This window comes from Microplitis mediator, chromosome 4, assembly GCF_029852145.1.
Source record: "Microplitis mediator isolate UGA2020A chromosome 4, iyMicMedi2.1, whole genome shotgun sequence".
Taxonomy (NCBI): domain Eukaryota; kingdom Metazoa; phylum Arthropoda; class Insecta; order Hymenoptera; family Braconidae; genus Microplitis; species Microplitis mediator.
In genome coordinates, this window is record NC_079972.1 from 9,233,436 (window position 1) to 9,254,269 (window position 20,834).

The 20,834-nt window shown below is 28.2% G+C and overlaps 1 protein-coding gene and 1 long non-coding RNA gene across 6 annotated transcripts in view; one reads left to right on the forward strand and one right to left on the reverse strand.

Moving 5' to 3' along the window:
• Nucleotides 1–19,483, forward strand: part of LOC130667124 (rho GTPase-activating protein 190) — a 35,474-nt gene extending 15,991 nt beyond the window's left edge. For 2 of the 5 annotated variants that reach the window (XM_057468603.1, XM_057468605.1), the window contains 13 exons: nt 1,383–1,755; nt 1,833–2,084; nt 2,868–3,046; nt 3,135–3,318; nt 4,734–4,942; nt 5,797–6,204; nt 8,050–8,283; nt 13,410–13,592; nt 13,764–13,816; nt 13,906–14,305; nt 16,966–17,097; nt 17,192–17,339; nt 18,432–19,483. In XM_057468603.1, coding sequence (XP_057324586.1) covers nt 1,383–1,755; nt 1,833–2,084; nt 2,868–3,046; nt 3,135–3,318; nt 4,734–4,942; nt 5,797–6,204; nt 8,050–8,283; nt 13,410–13,592; nt 13,764–13,816; nt 13,906–14,305; nt 16,966–17,097; nt 17,192–17,339; nt 18,432–18,630 — 2,954 coding nt within the window. In that variant the 3' untranslated portion in view covers nt 18,631–19,483. The remainder of the gene's footprint in view (nt 1–1,382; nt 1,756–1,832; nt 2,085–2,867; nt 3,047–3,134; nt 3,319–4,733; nt 4,943–5,796; nt 6,205–8,049; nt 8,284–13,409; nt 13,593–13,763; nt 13,817–13,905; nt 14,306–16,965; nt 17,098–17,191; nt 17,340–18,431) is intronic. The other 3 variants (XM_057468608.1, XM_057468606.1, XM_057468607.1) reach the window with 3 other exon arrangements.
• Nucleotides 10,978–12,291, reverse strand: LOC130667125 (uncharacterized). The gene is made up of 2 exons (XR_008989806.1): nt 11,714–12,291; nt 10,978–11,298 (listed from the first exon to the last, which is right to left on the reverse strand). It is a non-coding gene; the product is annotated as an uncharacterized LOC130667125 (long non-coding RNA).
• Nucleotides 19,484–20,834: the final 1,351 nt, after the last annotated feature.

Here is a 20,834-nt window from a genome sequence, read left to right on the forward strand (position 1 = left end):
AGCAACGTACAGTCACTACGTGACTGCCCGAGTATTATTACCAAATTTATAAAATATCATTTGAATTTAATTGTTTATTAAAATTAGCTCTAGAATCTTTTGTTTATTTATATTATCATTGAAATTTTAATAAGACAAACCTCATCATTAACTCGCAAACTGATTGGTTTCGATGATTATATAATCATGGGATTCTTAAAAAAAATCTACACGGTCAAATTTTTTTTTATTAGTCGTCTAATATATTTTTTTTCACTGATACCCAATTAAATCTGTTTAATTTTTATTATCATAGAAGACATGGCATAGACTAAATTTTTCTTATTTTCTCTTAATTATATATATAATAGTTACATATATTCAGTGATAATCAGTGACAGAATAATTAAAATATTAATTTATTTAAAGAAAATAAATATGATCGTCTTTTTTTTCCGCGTAATTTAAATGTAATTCGAATGATATAGATAAATTTATTTATCTCGATACTTGGCAATAAAAAAGAGTTTGAACCATGACAAGACAAAAATCCTAGTCAAGGCCTTTCTAATGATACCTGGAACAAAATTTTCCTTATTCTCTTAGTAATATAGATAATAATTGATGATAAATTTAAAGTATCGATCAGATTTTTTTTTATATTTGTTACGAGAGGAATTACGGCTTTCCCGATCGACTCAATTGTCAGAGAACTTTCTAGATTCTATTCTTTCGCATGAGCGATTACACGTGGGTTAACAATGCTAATATCGCATTATTTTATGTGCGCGTTGCAATACCACACATTAATAAAATAGAATCTCATTATCAAAGATGTCATTATTATAGAAACAGTCGCTGTGTTTCCGTATTTGATCACTTATGCGAGAGAATAGAATCCAGAAAATTCTCTGTCAATTGAGTAGATCAGAAAGGCCAAAATTCCCCTAAAAACAAAAATAAAATAATGATTTTTAAAAATTACGATACTGAAAATAATTGACATTACAAAAATTTTTTTTTAAATGAACAAGCCAAATAAAAATTGATAAAAAGAGATGTCAAAAATTTGTAAAAATATTTTTGTGATCGAAAAATACCCGGGTCATAATATCAAGCCTCAATCCAGCCTCACTGAGTAAAAAAAACATTTTGAGCCTCAGATAATAATAATCGAATTTAAATTACACAGTCGAGGCTAGGTTCATTTGAGGTTCATCGAGGCTTATTGAGGCTAGATATTATGACCCGGGTAGTCTAATGTCTGTCACCTCTGTATCATTTAAAATTTATAACGGCCAAGAAAAAATAATCTGTAAAATGTCAAAGATAGATAACGTAATATTTAAAATATATTTGTGTTATATAAAAATAATAATCATAATATATTATTTAAATTGTAGGTTCATTCTGTATTTACGCGAATGAAGATTCATTTGAATATATACGGTCGTCATTAGAAAAAACGTTGCTCTCAAATTTAGAGCAAGAAGATCGATTACCATTTCAGGGATTACCAATAGTAATAATGTTTGTACCTGACATAACTATTGACGAAATGGAGTCAATGAGACTTAGAGAAGAAGGACAAAATTTAGCTGACAGTTTACAGTGTCCGTTCATTGACGTTTGTGTCGAAGATTTGGAGCCAGATAAGCGTTTTCCCCACTCATTAGTTAAAGAGGCACTTCAACAGCTCATACAGTCGATTAATCATCGTGCCGGTTTTTTAAATATTTACCAAAGTGTTATTGAATGTTTAGAGCCCGATATCAGGTCAGTTATCAACTCTCATTATCATTCATTAATTATTCATTAATAGCTTATTAATATTCATTTTTTTTTGTTAACAGAATAATAATGTGTATGTTTTGTGGTGATCCCTATTCAGTGGAGAATGTCTTAGGGCCATTACTAAGCCATCAGTGTTGTTTTTTAAGCGGTGAAAAATCAATTGTACTCGAAACATTTCTTGGGGACTCAAAGCGACGTGTTGAAGTCATTATATCAAGCTTTCATGGCGCTAATGCATTTCGCGATGAATTAGTTCATGGATTTATTTTAGTTTATTCAACTAAAAGAAAAGCTTCATTAGCAACTCTAAAGTATATTTTATTTTTAATATTTTTGTTAAGGGGCCGTTCATAAAATACGTCACGCAAAATTTTACCCCTCCAGTTTTAGACCTCCCCTCCCTTCGCCACGTTATGTCACATTTTCTGCGACCCCCCGTGTACCTGAAGATCGGATCGTTTTTCGTGAAACGAAAAGTAAAAAATCTACTGGATCTAAATTTTTGAAATGTCTCACATACGCGCTAGTCTGTCAGCTGAAAATTGCAGGCTGATCCTAACTACCGCTTAAACAGTCAAATTACATAAATTCTTCATTTCCGTTGCGCAAAAAGCGTTCCGTTCTTCAGGTACATCGACAATCTCCTATCAATATTGCGTCACAAATAATGACCACCCCTCCCGTAAATGATATATTTATTGCAATTAATAGTACAAAAATTTCTATATACAGTAGGACCTCGTTATAAGACTATTAGTTTATCTCTTAAACTATCGCGATACCGGGTTTATAAAAAAAGACAGCAAATAGTCTTATAACGAGAAAAATTTGTACAATAGTTTGATGAGCTGCGAACGTTACGTTTTTTAGACCTCTGACCCCCCCCCCCCCCCCTTCATGAGTATGAACGTATTTTATGAACGACTCCTTTAGTATCCAAATCGGTCATAAATATTAAATTTTACGATTAACAAATTGAATAGTTATTTATAAATTATTTGCACAAAGTGTTTGTGCCTGTTTTTGATACTCGACATTTTATTTAATTAAATAGTAGGGAAAATGATTAATAATTCAAATAATATTTATTACAGCGCATTTTCAATGAATATTCCAAATTTACCGATTCAAATAATGGCAGTAACGGATACCGGAGGAGCTAACGCTTTCTTCAGCAATGATCTATCTCACATGCTTATCACCGAAGGAAATGCTACCGCAGACCGACTTCAAGCTCACTTTATGACATCAGCGTCTAGTTGTCAACAAAAAAGTAATAACAATTAATATTTAATTCAGTACTTTGTTGTATTTATGTAAATTATTTTTTATTAATTGATTTATTTGTTTATTTATTGCAGCGGCATTCTACACGCCATTTTTCAAAGAAGTTTGGGAGAAGAAACCTGAAATCGAGCAGGCTTTTCATATGGAAGAACCTGGTAATTTAAATGACAGCGGTGAAGGCACCTTAGAATACTCAGCATTACATCCAATGCCACCACCAAGACACGAAAGTTATCATCTACAAACACCAGACGATGGGTAAGGCATCTATATATAATTTTATTTATTAGTTATTTTAATTGATGTGTTTATTATTTTTTTTTATTGAAGATTTAATTCTGTTTGAATCATAGTAAAAAATTTACTGAAATTGTTAATTAATGAAAATAAGATGATAAGATTCTATTGTATTTATGTACTAATGAGCGCCATATATTTTTGATAATTAATTTATTTAAATTTTCAAAGTATCCAAAACTGGCCCTTAAGTGACCACAAATAGTACCGCTATTTCTACCCTATGGATATTATGGTTATTAACGGCATTCTCAGACAGTGTCCCCCTACTTTTTAAATCAATGACTCAATCGTAATGACCGTATTAAAATTTCGTTAATTAATTTCAAAAAAAGTTAAGCATTAATTGAAAAAACGACATCGCAGTTACAGTTTCGACGAGATATAGATTAAAAAAAATATTTACAATTGATATTAAATCGAAACTTTGTAAATAAATTTTACGCTAAAAAATTTGAGGTTCCAAATTATTTATTTATTCATTTAACGCCCCTCGACAGTTATATATAGTAATAACAAATATAATATAATATAATGTGTGAATAATTAATCAATCATCAGCGTAACTTTAACAACAATAATAATCAAAAACAAAAACAAAAAATCATAAATCATAACCAGAATACTCAGTTTAGAATTGCCCTTCTAGCTTTCTCCTTACAACTGTCCGATGATGCTCCAAAAAAATCAACTTCTGTGGCATCTTCATTGATAATTTTGGAAATTCTATATAGTGGAGAGCGTGTCGAAAAACGCGATCTTACTATAGGAATCTCCATTTTTCTATTAGATTTCAAGTTTATTTGGCACAGCAAAATCCAACATACCAAGCAGCTCTGAGGCATCAAGATGCCTATTAATAATATTAAACCCACAGCACAATGTCAGATATTTTCTCCTATCAGCTAAGGAAGATAGTTCAGTATACTCGTAGACTTGATGTCTTGATGTCAGTACACTCGTAGGCTTGATGTCCAGCAGGATTCCCTTCTTGCTGTTTCGGTATCTGATATGTCTTAAAAATCTTATTGTTGACATGAAGATTTTACTGCAATTTATTTTCCAAATTTCGTTTAATTCCTAATTGATATCAACTGTAAATAATTTTTTTAAAAATCTGTCTCGGTGAAATTGTAACTGCGTATCCTTTTTTTCAATTAACTTTAATTTTTTTTTAAATTAATTATCGAAATTTAAATAAGGCCATTTAATATTTTTTAAAAATGGGAGGCACTGGGAATGGTCTTAAAATTTAAAAACTTTGAAAAAATTTGAGTCTAAAAATTGCATTAGCTATTTAAGTTCATGATTATTTAGTTGTAATGGTAGTATATAGTAATTAATTATTTGTAAATTAAAAATCTAATGAAAAACAGTATGTCTGTAACTTTCAGAAGTGGATCGGAGTCGTACGAGCAATTGACGCCTGATGGTGAACTGGGTGATACAGTATTAAATGAACAATTTAATGATCATCGTGCCACACCCAGCGATGATAGTGATATTTATAGTCAAGTTGATTTTCATCGCGAAGAAAGAGAACGAGAACTACTTAAAGGCGGTGATTTCGCTAATAAATTAACAGGTTTGTTTCTCTTACTTCTATTTATTACTCCTATATTGTTACTTCCATTCATTCAAAATTTTTAACAAAGTCAAATCATTAAGAACTATAGAATATAAATTTATTTTCACATTAATTTTAATTTTTAACTCATAAATTCATAAATATTTAAAATCACAATTTATTTTATTTTCTTTCATTTAAATTTACATTTTTTTTTTCCAAAAGTCAATGAATTTTAAATGATATAAATATTTTAGCTCATAGATATTTTAAAAATCATCAATATTCATTTTAATAAATTATAATTATAAAAAGTTAGTGAAATTTTTGGAAAAAAATTAGTACCGTATTTTCAAAAATTTTCTAATTCAATTTCTCGAGAATTTTTAGATAATTCGTCCTAATTTTTTAACTTATACTGTAAAAAATTTGCGGACCGAATGCAGATTAAATCCGGAATTAATGCGGAGCAGATGACTACGGACCTCATTATAAGACTATTTATTGTCTTTTTTATAAACCAGGTATCGCGATAGTTTGAGAGAGAAATTAATAGTCTTATAAAGAGGTCCTACTGTATTTATTTAATCCCCTCGGAGTGAAATTTACTTTGAAGGGGAGTTTATTTTAAAATCAAAACTCCGAATCGGAGTGAATGCGGATTAAAATAAAATCCAGATCACTCCGAAATCACTCCCGAGTTTTTACAGTCTATTCACCCGAGAAAAATAATTGTAGCTTAGATCTAATTGGATTTAATTTTGTTAATAATTTAGATCTATGACAGTTACTATTGAAAAAAAAACTGAGTAGTTTATTTATCTAAATATTTTTTTATTAACTTATTTATGTGTTAATTTATTTTAAAACAGGATGGGTGAAAGATACATTCAATATGCATCATGACGGAGTATCGAACACGTACTCGCATCGAGCATTTACTACAGGCCGTAGAAACATCTCGCAAACAAAGTCACGACCCAAAGGCAACAGTCAAACATTAAAACAACCGGGTAAAATAAATTTAAAAGACTTTTCTAACGTGACGGATGCGATAGCACGTATGAGTGTTGGAGAAAAAATAGAGCATGGTTCGAAAATGATGGGCCATGCGCCACTAGCGACTCCGGAACTTGTAGATCTTGAGTACGCTCATCCCAAAGACGTTGTGAATAATCTTTATCCGACTTACGACGGAGAGTATGCGTACGCTCTTGTACAGGATTCTATTTCGAATAATAAATCTAAATTACGGCATAGACGTGAGAAGGGTCAACCATGTAAGTTTTTTTTATTTACAAAGTTAATCAATTTATAGAATTGTTGATAGTTTATTTGGTTTAATTATTATTTCTTTAAAGTTACAATTGCTGTAACATTAGTTTACATCAAGTCTAGAATTTTTTTTACAAAGTTACAGTTTTAAAAGAAAAAAACAAAATTTTAAATAATCGTAATAGAGTCGACTACCCGTCATAAGCCTCTTTCCCTCAATCGGGAGTTACTGAGTCCGAACAACTTCCCCGATTTAACCACTCTAAGGAGTTTAGTATTAGAGAGCCCGTTATAAGCCTCCGTTAAAATTATCAAAATTATAAACTAAGAATAGGAAAAAATAGACAAATTAATGATGAAAATTTACTATCCATGTTTCGCGGAGAATAATTTAATCATTATTAAGTAAAATATAATTTATTGTTCATAATTGTAATCATTAATTATATTCAAAGCTTCTGTTACAATTTAAAAGTTTTATTGAGATAAATAGATTTATCTATATCATTCGAATTACATTTAAATTACGCGGGAAAAGAGACGATCGTATTTATTTTCTTGGCATAAATTAATACTTTAATTATTCCGTCACTAAATATGACCGAATGTCACTGAATATATAGCTATATTATTTATATCGCGTTACTTATTCCAATATGACAGATTTTTTATACTCTCTTTTGGTTTTAGGAAGCTTCTCAAAGCCAAAAAAGTGTGCACAGAAAAAAAAAGGATTCATTGACACGAAAAATCTTTACTCGCCTAAAGAAAATTTTTACTTACCCTAAGAAATTTTTTGCACAGTGAATTGAAAACAAAAATTTATTTAGAACTAGAAAAAATTCCTTGGTGCAAGGAATTATTTCTTGACCAAAAAAATCTTTTCTCGCCCCAAGACAATTTTTGTATTTAATTGATAATGCATAAAATTTCTTGGTGCAAATTAAAATTTTTTGCGGCGAGAAATCCGTTTTTTCTGCGTATTTTATAAATTTAGTAGTGATATTTGGGCAGTCACGTAATGACTGCAGGTTGCTCGTCATTATCAAGTAAAATATAATTTATTGTTTATAATTGTAATCATGAATTATATTCAAAGCTTCTGTTACAATTTAAAAGTTTTATTGAGCATTAAGTTCATCAACAAAATTATTATTTTTATTATTACTGTAATCAATACCGTTATCATTATAATTTTTTGCATTATAATTATTATTAGTGTAAAAAGATAAGTATTTATTTTAGTGCTATAAGCAGCAGGAAAATCGGGATAGTCGCGTATGTAACAAAATGAAAATATGACGTTTAAAATGATAGAAAATAAAACAGGCTTATAACGGGTAGTCGACTGTAATTAAATTCGAATCCATAAGTAGAATTTGAAAGCTCAAAATTTTAGTTTTAAACTGAACGATTCTTTGTATAATTTTTTAAAAATTAACTTAATCATTAAATAAAACTTCGAGAAATTGACTTGAAAAAATGTAAAAGAAAAAAAGAATTGAAATTAAAATATTGAGCTTTCAAATAAATTAAAAAAATAATTTTTGAATTAATATGGAGCTTAAAAAAAATTATGTTTATCTTGGACTTTTTTTTAACTTTATTTCAATAAAATGAGACTAAAAATCTGGAAAGGTTGACCCTGCGTCAACGGGCCAGCCCTAAAACTTCCCGCTGTCTTTGAGCTTTTCGAGTTCACAGATAGATTTTTTTATCTTACATTTTTAGGATCTAAAGAATAAAAACCGGGTACAAAGAACCATATGATAAACGGATTTTAAACCTTTACTTTAAATACATGTTAACATATATGTAAATATATATGAAAAATGATTGTTTGTCAACAGCATACAGTGATTCAGATTCAGAATGGAGTTCATTGGAGCGTCAGCGGGCGGACGCCCTCAGTAAGACGAATAAAAAACCCTCAAGTTATAAACGTACTCGTAAGAAACGCACCGCAATACCAGTAGCAACACCAAAAGTACCTTCGCTAGCCAGTATGGTCAGTGGCGATGGTAACATTGGTATCAATTACGTGAAGGACGACAAGAGTTGGCGTATCGATCCTACTGAACGTGGTAAGATAATTAGCTACCTTTAATATTGTATTGAATAACATGCATAAATATACATATATAAGGTTACATGTCTAAATATCACACAACAAAATATCACAGTCACAATATCACATGCCAAAATACTGTACAATAAATTATCGCACTTCTAATTATCACTTGCTCAAATATCGCAATGTTTTAATATCACACTGTAAAAAAATTTGGTGTAAAAATTACCCCTGAGAATTTTACATGGCCGTGTAGTGTGAAATAACGGTGTAAAAATTCTCGGTGTAATTTTAACACTGTGTGATCATTGAACATTTTTAACTACTTGATCAATAACTATCCCTTATTAAAAGAAGCGATTTAAAGTGATTAGAAAAAAAAATTTTCAGATAGTTTTGAATACTTTGAATACTTTCAAATCGCCCTTCCTATAGGCATTTAACATTACAAATCGTTTTAAATCACTTCTTTTAATAAGGGATATTAATTTCATTTAAATGTTAAATAGTATTTTGAACATTTGACTTTTAAACGGAAATCCCGGTCTGAAGGACCAAAAAGATTATTAAATTAGAAGGTATTCCCTTACCATGACCCTCGGGCTAAGAAAAAAATTGAAATTTAACAAAATGGCGGAGTTTTTAAAATAAATTTCAAATTTCGCGCGAAAATTTGACGATTTTTGGCCTGCCAAAATTACATTTTTGATTCGATCGGAAAACTAGAGGTTCATGGTACGTAGAAACATATATAAAAGAAGCTGCAATTCGAATCAAATCGATCGGATGATTTGTCTTCGAGTTATAACTGCAGCAGTTTTGAAAAATGTATTTTTGAGAACCAATAAACGGCTGCTCTTCTGATGTAACTCAAAAAAACTATTCGAGACATACACTGAAAATTTTGGTATGATATTTTTCAAGATATAGACTACCCTCGCAGATTTGAATCACGGTGGAAACACAGTGGGTTTGTTTCATTGTACCACTGTGATTACGCGGTGTATCCACCGTGATTCCACGGTGGCTTTGCCACCGTGTATACACGTCGTTTTCACTGTGATTACCCGGTGGATACACCGTGGAACCACGGTGGTGAAATAGCACAAAGCCGCCGTGGAATCACGGTGGGTACACCGCGTAATCACAGTGGATACACTGTGTATACCCGGTGGTAAAATGGAACAAACCCACACGGAAAAAAAATTCACGGATTTTTTACGATTTAACTATCGTAATTTTCATTATATAGTATTGTAACGCTGGACTATAAGTTTTCAATAATAATTTTTACAATAGACTATCGTAATTTTTATTTTATAATTTATACTACTACCAGAAAGAAAAAATCAGATACTATAGAGTAAATTATACAAGTTGTGTTAACATAAATTCTAATACAACTATCGTAAAATGAATGAGTCGGTAATGTAGAATTTCTTTAAATATAAAATAATAATTAGAAGTCAATGGAGTAAAATATATTTTCTTAAAAAAGTAGAACTTACACGGAAAGAACAAGATAGTTCTGGCAAACATGCCAGATTATTCTCAGATACATCTGAGTGAAAAAAAAATTTCAGATGCTTGTGAGGTCTATCCAGATAGAACTGAGATGAATGTAGATTATATTGAAATCTATCTCAGATTTACCTCAGATGCATCTTGGATTATTTATTGTTAGATACTTCTGGCGACTATCCGAAATAGTTCCCAGAAACATCTGCATTGGTTCAGTATCTATCCGAGATTATTCTCAAGTAAATCTCCGATACTTTTTGGCTAGCGCATGCGCGTTGAACGTAGTCATTTATTTTTTTTTTTTGTATTTTATTTATTCTTCATTATATTTGTTTATTTATAATATATATCCAATATTATATTTTAAATAAATATTATGTATAATAAATATATATTATATTTATTATAATTAAACCAATAAAACGTCTATTGAAAGAGACAAAGCTTTGAAAATAAAATTTTTAACTTCGAGTAATTGTTAAAATTGCAAATTATTTATTTATTTTATAATATATTATATATATATTAACGATATAAAACTTATGTAATTACTTATAATTAGATAAATAAATAAATAATTTGCAATTTTAACAATTACTCGCAGTTAAAAATTTTATTTTCAAAGCTTTGTCTCTTTCAATAGACGTTTTATTGGTTTAATTATAATAAATATAATATATATTTATTATACATAATATTTATTTAAAATATAATATTGGATATATATTATAAATAAACAAATATAATGAAGAATAAATAAAATACAAAAAAAAAAAATAAATGACTACGTTCAACGCGCATGCGCTAGCCAAAAAGTATCGGAGATTTACTTGAGAATAATCTCGGATAGATACTGAACCAATGCAGATGTTTCTGGGAACTATTTCGGATAGTCGCCAGAAGTATCTAACAATAAATAATCCAAGATGCATCTGAGGTAAATCTGAGATAGATTTCAATATAATCTACATTCATCTCAGTTCTATCTGGATAGACCTCACAAGCATCTGAAATTTTTTTTTCACTCAGATGTATCTGAGAATAATCTGGCATGTTTGCCAGAACTATCTTGTTCTTTCCGTGTATAATTAATAAAAAAGAAAAATTTATCATTTGGAATTTTTTTTTTTTTTTTAACAGTTAAATTGAGAAGGAAAATACAATCTCGAAATAAAAATAAAACATGTTGAAGTAGTAATAATAAAACATTTATTTAATATTTTTTCAAACATATTTTTTTGGTATATATAAAATTTATGAATAAATAACTCATTTATTTGTATTCAAAATACGCACATGTAGAAAATTAAAAAAACCATAGGTGCAATTTTTTCGAATACTTTTTTTCTATAATTTATCATTTTTAAAAAAATCCAAAAATTATGAGGCGTCTGCTAACTTCAGTATCATAAAGAAATGTTGAATGTCCATAATTTGAGGTTATTGAAATGTTTTACCTCTCGCAAAGCCGGGTAAAATTATTCATTGTCGACAAATGAAGATTATCCTGTAACAAAATTAGGAGAATTGAATTTATTAGAAAAAATAAATTTTCATTCATTTAGAATCATTTATCCTATGACCACAAAATACTACTAAATTGTTTATAAAAATAAACTTCTTGTCCAGATAAATGATTTTAAAACGAACGATATACATGATACTGAAGTTAGCAGATATCTAATAATTTTTGGATTTTTTTTTAGACGATAAATAATTAAAAAAAAAATATTTAAAAAAATTGCACCCATAGTTTTTTAAATTTTCTACATGTGTATTTTTTTAGTTTTTTTTTTTTTTGTAATTTCTTTGGTGAAAAAAAAAATCCGAAAATTACTAATTATCTGCCAACTTCAGGATCATACGATATACCCACAGAATATTAAGTTTAATAAAAATTGAATAATAATAATTATACTTACACCACCAAATTATTATATTCCACAATCTATGTAGGTTTGTAATGACGAAAGTACAGTTTTTATTTTAAATTTCTTATTTACAATTGTCCGAAAAACGTCATGAATAATAACCTCTATTTCTGCACTACACTGTGGATAAAGATGAACTGATTTATAAATATATATAGTTGAACCACAAATAATACAGACAAAGTAGATGTCATCATTTGTATTTATATATATATATATACACTCATACAAGCATCACATCATGGTTTGTGACAACACTTGTCTTTCATACGTAAACGCTTCAGATGGCATATACTATACCATTTCAGAAAATTTACAATCCAACTATCGTAATTTTTGTAGCTTGTATTGTAAAAACATAGAGGCAGCACTGTAAATTAAAAGGAAGAATAAAAGAATAAATAGTATAATTAAATCTTATTTTTTATTCTTTTACTATTTACGATAGTAACATTGTAATATTTCTTATTGAATTGATTACAATAAACTCTTAATGAAATTACGATAGTGAATAGTAAAAAATCTTTTAAAAACTGTAAATTTTCGTATCATATATTTGAATGTTACAGATAATATAGTCCAGGATTACGATAGTAATATTGGAATTTTTCGTCGAATTTTTTTTCCGTGCACCGTGTAACCACGGTGGATCCACGGTGTTTACACTTCCACGGTGTTTCCACCGTGATTCAAATCTGCGAGGGTATCGAAATATGCAAAAAAAATTGATTTTTTCGAAATTTCACACTAGTGATAAATTACACATTTACACGCTTGATGATGTAAAAGTTTTTAATTCACACTGCCTAAATTTAACACAATGTTTGGTGTGATTTTTACACCGAGTCATTTACACTACACCGAGTCCAAAAATTTTTTTCAGTGCAATTGAAAAAATATTATATTTATTGACATAAAATATACTTACTATATAGGCATCGAATATCTGTATGTAAACGATTTTTATGGTTTTTTTTTTATACGCGTAATATTATTACGCTGTGAAATTCGGGTGTATGATATTCTGATAAATGATAATTAGACGTGAGATATTTTCTTATATGATATTTTGGATTTGTTTTTTTTCATGTGATATTATATGATACTGAAATTAGCCACGATCCTGAAGTTAGCCGACGTCCAATTATTTTTGGATTATTTTTTAAACAATAAATTATAAAAAAAATTGCACCTACAGTTTGTTAAATTTTCTACATGTGCATATTTTTAGTTTTATTTTTTTTCGTCATTGATTTGTTGTAAAAAAAAATCCAAAAATTATTGTCTGTTAACTTCAGGATCATAAATTAGCCAACGTCTAATAATTTTTGGATTTTTTAGAAATAATAACGTCATAAATTTACAAAAAAAAATATTTCAGAAAATTGCACCTATAGTTTTTTAAATTTTCTACATGTGCATATTTTTATTTTCATTTTTTTTTTAATTAAATTGTTGAAAAAAAATCCGAAAATTGTTGATCGTCTACTAACTTCAGGATCATTGATTTGTGACTGATATTTAGTCGTGACACCTAAATAATTATTGTCAGTTAAATGTATACTTATCTACATATATATGTTTATTTGTATTTGTATTTGTATGGCTATGACTATCTGTATGTTACTTGAATGACAAAGTTACTCAAGATAGTATAGTCAATGTATTATTATTATATATTCAATAGTATCAAGTGAAACACCAGATAGTTCTGAGTCAAGTGAACCAGAGCACGGTACAAGATCAAGATTAAAACCAAATAAACATGCTGGTGCTGTTAGTGTGAGAAAGAGATTTGGAAATTCAGCGGCTACGCTGCAGCATCCATTCAACCTTAAACATGTGACTCAGGATATGTTCAGTGTGTCCTGTGAGTCCTTAATAAAATTAAAATTCAATTGAATTATAATGCATAGTGACAAATGTGAATGAAAATTCAATACTTATTTTAATTATTTTGATATTTATTCCCTTGTAAATTGTATCTGCATGAATTATTGTTTATAAATTTTTAAATAATATTTATTTTATTTTATTGCAGATGATGAATCCAGTCTAGATGTATCCTCTCCCAGAGAAATAAATTCACCGAGTGTAAGTATACATTAAATTTTTTTTTTTGTATAAAAGTTATTTTGACGTGAGGTGAGATGAGAGTTAAATGTTAAATACGATAATTACAGTTTGGAATACTAACGAAGGGTAAGGACTGCGACAAGCTGACGCGAAAGAAAGACAAGCAGAAGGCTAAAGAGGATGAGAAGTTGGAGAAGCGGAGGCAGAAAGAAGAGAAACTTAAAAAACACGCGGAAAAAGAGAGAGAACGTGAGAAGAAGAAGCAGGATAAAATAAAACAAACCAAAGGACCTGGTGGTGGTACTGGGGGTGCTGGTGTCTCGTTAACGGGCCAAAGTCAATTGTCGCTTATTGAAGATTTTGCACAGAGTGAAACTAACAGAATACCTTTATTTTTGGAAAAGTGTGTACGGTTTATTGAAGAAGAGGGTCTTGATTCTGAGGGTATTTACAGGGTTCCTGGCAATCGTGCTCATGTTGAATTACTTTTTCAAAAATTCGAAGAAGGTAATTTTTATTTTTACTTTATTTATTTTTGATAATCCGTCACAAGGCTGGTCTAAGAGACGTAGGGGAAATTTTGCTTAGAATTTCAGTCTTCCCACTACCGTGCGTTTAGTTTTGTTCTCGACTACCCGTTATAAGTCTGTTTTATTTTATATAATTTTAAACGTCATATTTACATTTTGTTACATACGCGACTATCCCGATTTTCCTGCTGCTTATAGCGCTAAAATAATATTATATTTTACTTAATAATGATTGAATTATTCTCCGCGAAACATAGATAGTAAATTTTCATCATTAATTTTGATATTTTTCCTATTCTTAGTTTATAATTTTGATAATTTTAACCCAGGCTTATAACGGGCTCTCTGGTACGAAACTCCTGAGAGTGGTTAAGTGGGGGAAGTCCTTTGGACTTAGTAACTCCCGATTTAGGGAAAGAGACTTATGAAGGGCAGGCTTAAGACGGGTAGTCGACTGTACAGTCCAGATTTTTTACAAACTTTATTGATAAAGAATTAAAATTCACAACTTTATCAGTTTAGATTACAAACTATCAGTTTCAATAAAAAGTATTATAATTATTAATTGAATAGACGAGAAATTTATATGCGGAAACAGATATCAAGTCAAGAAGTAACAGATACTTATCTGCTATAGACGTAACAGATACTTACAAAGTGACATTTCTTGTACACTTTACGTCCCTTTGAATTTACTGTCCATATTGCAGCATTAAATTAAGGGTGTACTTACAGTTCCCCCTCCCCATTTTTAAAAAATATTCAATGGCTTTAAAGTTTCATGACCGTGTTCAAATTTTATTAATTAATTGAAAAGTAATTGAAGCATTAAATGAAAAAAAGACAACGTAGTTGCAGTCGCGATTTCGCCGAAAGAGAAAAAGGCGAAGTATTTAAAAAAAAATTTTAAATAACAAAAATTAAACTGAAAGAAAAATTTAAAGATAAAAAATAAAATTAATAAGTTAAAAGTTGAATAAAATATTAATAATAATCATGTGCAATTTTGGATTTTCCAACATTTTTTAAAAAAGTGGCGGGTATTGTCTGAGAATACTCTTAATTATCACCACAAATTGAACTGAACTACTATCAAATCCAAATACGTAAAATTAAAAAAAAAGTTTCTTCTGTATTATGAAAAAAAATTCTAAATTCTAATCCATTTATATAGAAAATTATTTGTTACTTCCGGATTACCGTGGCTTGGATAGTAAAACCTTTTGTATCCTCACGTAAGTCCCCTTCTTTTTTTGTAATGGTTTTACACGAAACAATGAAACAGTATTTGAATACAACAGTTTTAGGAAAACAAAGGTTTTATTAGAAACAAAGAACAATTTCAAAGGATAAAATTTATTTAAATATTCAGATGTTGAATTTTAATAATCGGATTAGTAACAACGTCGTTTTAGACTGACAGTTATGCATGTTATTTAAATTCTCGTAAAAAATTATGACATTAGTAGTATTAATATTAAAAAATCATTGATTGAATACTTATATATATTTGTTAACTATTAATTTATAGAAATGATCCTGAAGTTAACAGATGATAGTAAAGTTAGCGGACATTTGACAATTTTTTAAATTTTGAAATAATATATTAAAATGTTTATAAAATAAAAATTAAAAAAATACATGTTTAGACAATTCAAAATTCAGTGCATGCATTTTTTTCAATTTTATCATTTTAATTATTTAATTTTGTACGACTCTTAATGCGAAGCATTAGTGTGCTTTACGATCTAAAAATTCAATTTGCCTCTTTTTCGCCGCTGTTTTTACTGTTTTACTCTTGTTAGTCCACGGAGCTTAACCAAGTCACACAACATCGAATAGAGAATTTAATAAGGATTAATTTTATTACTTATAAAGACGAATTTGATGGATTAAATAACTAAAAAAACATCAAAAAGTAAAAAAAAAATTTCCCGTCAAGCAGTAGAAAAAGTGTCCGTAACCCGTAAACACAAAAACTCGAGAAAAAAGCCATTATTTGGATCACTTTTTTTTCTAGAGACTATGGTAGGGTTGAAGAAGAAGTGTGTCATAATGGCTATCAAATTCGGCCCCGTTTAATTATAATTAATAAAAAGAACTTAACTAATTTTGTATATCTATATATGTTTTTTACATATACTTTCGTCACACCAGTCGCACCTGCGCGAAAAAATGCATCTGACTATTTTTCAGAGCGAAATTTAAATTTCTAATTCAATAGAAAGGAAAATAAAAATGGTCCTTGAAACTTTTATCGTACATTTTTCTTTTTTTTTTTTTTGCAAATGAACATTGAGTCGTGCACTTTTGGATTCACCAAACTTTTTCTATATGTAATTAAAAAATTGTCGTATGTCTGCTACATTTACATTCATAGTTAAAAGACAATCAACACTATTTGGATTTTTTTTTACAACAAATCATTTAAAAAAAAAAAGAACTAAAAATATGCACGTGTACAAAATTAAAAAAACTACAAGTGTAATTTTAAAAAATTTTATTTTTTAAATTTTAATCATAAGTAATAATGAGGATATTTTTTTCTGGATTATTTTGTCTTTATACTAAATTTAAGATAATAATTAGTTACTAAATTAATAAAAAATATAATTTATGTACTTTTGATTGTTTAAGATGGTAATGTCGATATACATTTATTGGATATTCCGGTAAATGCCGTAGCAACAGCACTCAAGGACTTCTTTTCAAAACGATTACCACCACTTATCGACAAAGAGCGTATGATTGAACTAGAAAATATTTCCGGTTCGTAATTATTTATTTATAATGTAAAAAATAATGTAACAAAACTGATTATAGTGAATGAAATTTATCTAGTAATATTTTTTTTTGTAATTAGGTGCAAGAGGTGTAAGTAAACCAATGTCTGCAACCGGTATGAATATGGAAGATCCAAGCTGTAGATTACTCGCCTTACGATCGATGCTTAATCAGTTAAATCCAGTTAATTTCGACGTTTTGAAATTTATATTTCAACATTTCGTAAAGTAAGTATTATAATTATTAATATTACAGTCGGACTCCATTAACTCTGATAGTTACACAGAAAAAAAAGTTATCTTGAGTCAAGAAATTATTTTGGAAAACAAACGTTTTCGGGAACCAAGTCAAGATTTTCTTGAGCCAAGAGAATTTGTCTTGGTTAAAGAAAATTCGTCTTAGTCAGAGGAGATTTCTACTGAATTCGAGAAAATTAAGGTTTTCAAAAGAATTTCCTTAAATCAAAAATATTTACTTTCAGTTGAGAAATTTTTTTTCCTGTGTAGTCTATGGAGGAGCAGAAATTTCATGGAATTTCCGAGTTAATGAATGCCCCTTTTTTCTTAAAAAGTTAACTATGCATATGTGATCTTACATTTACATGAATGATGCATAAATAAATATACACAGACACATACACAGAAAAAAATAATTTCTTGGCGCAAAAAATTTTTAATCGTCTCAAGAAAATTTTTACTTGCCCCAATAAATTTTTTTCATTATAAATTGAAAAGAAAAATTTTTTTGAGGTGATAACAAATTTCTTGCACCAAGAAATTTTTTCTAATCCTAAGAAAATTTTTGTTTTCATTTTATAATTCAAATTTACTACAAATTTATCGGGTAAGAAACAGCGTAGCTTGTAGTGGAGATCAAAATTGAGGGGAAGTTCCGAGATAATGGAGTTCGACTGTACCTTCTTTTATTTATAATTAGAGTAAAGTGATCGATAGTCAATCTCCTATCAGTACCCAGTGTATTTTCTCCAGTATATTTTATTAAAATTATTTTAAGCCAAACAATTAATAATTTCCCTACTGATTAGATGGATTATCAGTAAACTAATCTATAAATCTATTGAATTACTTTCATGAAAAATCCAGAGGGAAGTGACTTTTCTCATTTCTAAAACATAACATTTTATTAATAAATACAAGAAATTATTTTCATGCTGACAAAAAAATTTTAGTCATAAAAAATAATTTTGCAATTAATTTTTTACGGAGACCAATGACTGGGTACTGTACTGAGTTTACTCTAATTAATAATTTATAATTAATAAGTAATAATATTAATATTATGTTATTTAATATTTTCAGAGTGGCAGAAAATTGTAAGTTAAATAGCATGGATAGTAAAAATTTGGCAATTTGTTGGTGGCCTACATTATTGCCAATTGAATTTAATGACTTGGGTAGATTTGAAGCTATGAGACCTTATTTGGAGGACGTTGTTCAAACAATGATCGATCAGTATCCCTTTCTTTTCTGTGACAAAGAAGCCATCGTCATGGTTTAGTAATGGACTATCACTAATTCAAAATAAAATTAGGACCTATAATTAATAATAACAATAATTATAATAATAACAATAATAATAATCATAATAATATTAATATTAGTATTAACATTAATATTAATAATAATAATAATATTTTATATTTAATGGGGTCCTACTTCTCTATTAAAAATAATAATATACAAAGCAAATACATTTGCACTAGTCCAATTACACTGGGAATTTAAAAACAAAAAAAATAAAACTAAAAAATCGGTCATAATTTGAAACGTCTGAATTTCCAATTAATCAAACGGTCGCGAGTAATAGCAACGAGTCAATCATGGTGTCATATAAGTATGCATGTATTTTGAGTATATATATAACATATATACATATTTACAATTAAATTAATTAATTAATTTATTTTAAATATTTATAATAAATTACGTAGTGATAAATAGTACGTAAGTTTTAAATAATTTTTTAGCACTGTCTTATTTTTATTTCGCACTTTGTCAACTCATATTTTAATGCTTCTACATCAGCATTTTAATAAAAAAAAAATGAATTTGTAAATTGAATCAATAGACGTTAATTTTGAACAAAGAAAAAAATAATGAGAATAAAAAAAGACATTTTTTAGGTTGTGCCATGCCAATCGTATCTGTTTATATTTAAAAAAAATTAGATATCGATGCACGGCGGTGATATATATAATCTATTTGCTTATACCATTCCGTCTAATTAAGAAAAATGATAATGATAATTAATAATTTAGTGAATAAAACGATTTTATTAATAATGTCAATCGTTTTATAATTTTAATAATGATATTAATAATTATAATTAATAATAATAATAATAATATTGATTGATTGAGTGATTAATTAAACCAAACCAAGAGTATTTTTTACTCAAACCAATTTTATGGACAATCCATAGCAAAAAAAAAAATATGAAACATGTCAGTGCATCTAAAATTCATGTAAATAAAAAAAAAAACTAAACAGGCTCAGACATAAAAGTTTGTCCCAAAATAAAAAATAGACTAAAGTGATTAGCTGTCGATGGTTTGACATTGAAAGTGGTCAAAGTAATTAAAATAATAATTATTAATGATAATAATTGAAATAAATTGTCTGAAGAAATGCCTCGATCAAATAAATGTGGACAATAGTTGTCACTAGATGTGCCATAGTTTATACAATTTGGTATTGTGGAGATACATAATCGATTACCCTTTTTGGTAATTTGATAATTCGATATCTGTGACCACATTTGAGAGTAAAATGTTTTTTTTTTGTTAAATAAAAATCGTGGTATCTAAACAATGACGCACAATAACTGCCTCCAAGTATCGCAACTGCAAATGCGTTAGACAATTTATTGTCTGAAAAAATATTAAAAGTAATAATGATTATTATGATTATTATTATTATGATTATTATTATTGCGATAAATTAAATGGATGGTGAAAAAATTTTTTAATGAATTTTTGAGCTAGGATTGAATTTTGGATTAGAGATTTTTAATATTTTTTGTTTAGGTTTTCGTGAAAATATTTAACGCATAATGCTCGAGTACTTTTCGTTGTATTGCTTTGAAGACGTATGTTTCATCTAATAATATGCTTTCTATGTAAATTTATTTTTTAAAAATTTTTAGTTTAATGAGAAAAAAAACTATCAGGTTTTAATAATTATTTATTTAAAAAAAAATAAATTTTAATACAAATTTATATATATAAGAAACTTGTTTTTTTTGTTGTACACAAAAGTTATAATAATAAAACCTATAGATTATTATAATTTTTGTTATTCAGAAAAGGTTTGTTTTGATTAAAGTAAAAAATTAGTCATTTTAATAATTAACTCACTTACACATTTAGAAATTCCAATAATTTTTTGTTCTTTACACTAGTAAGGCAAGAGACCCAATACCCGATCACTCATGTATTTGTGTATTTATATTTACTAAGTTTTACCAAATATATCTATACAAATATCTAAAGTGATCGGATACTAGTTCCCTGATAGGGTACTAGGTCTTTTACCTTAGATGAAATTTAAAATAAAGAAACTTAAAATAATATTTTCTTAGGAGTGTGTGAATCGGGTTCGAATCGAATCGAATAATTCAAAACTTTTTAAATAATTCGAAGCTTTTTGAATAATTCAAAACAATGCGAATCTTTTCATATCATTCGAATTTCTTTGAATTAT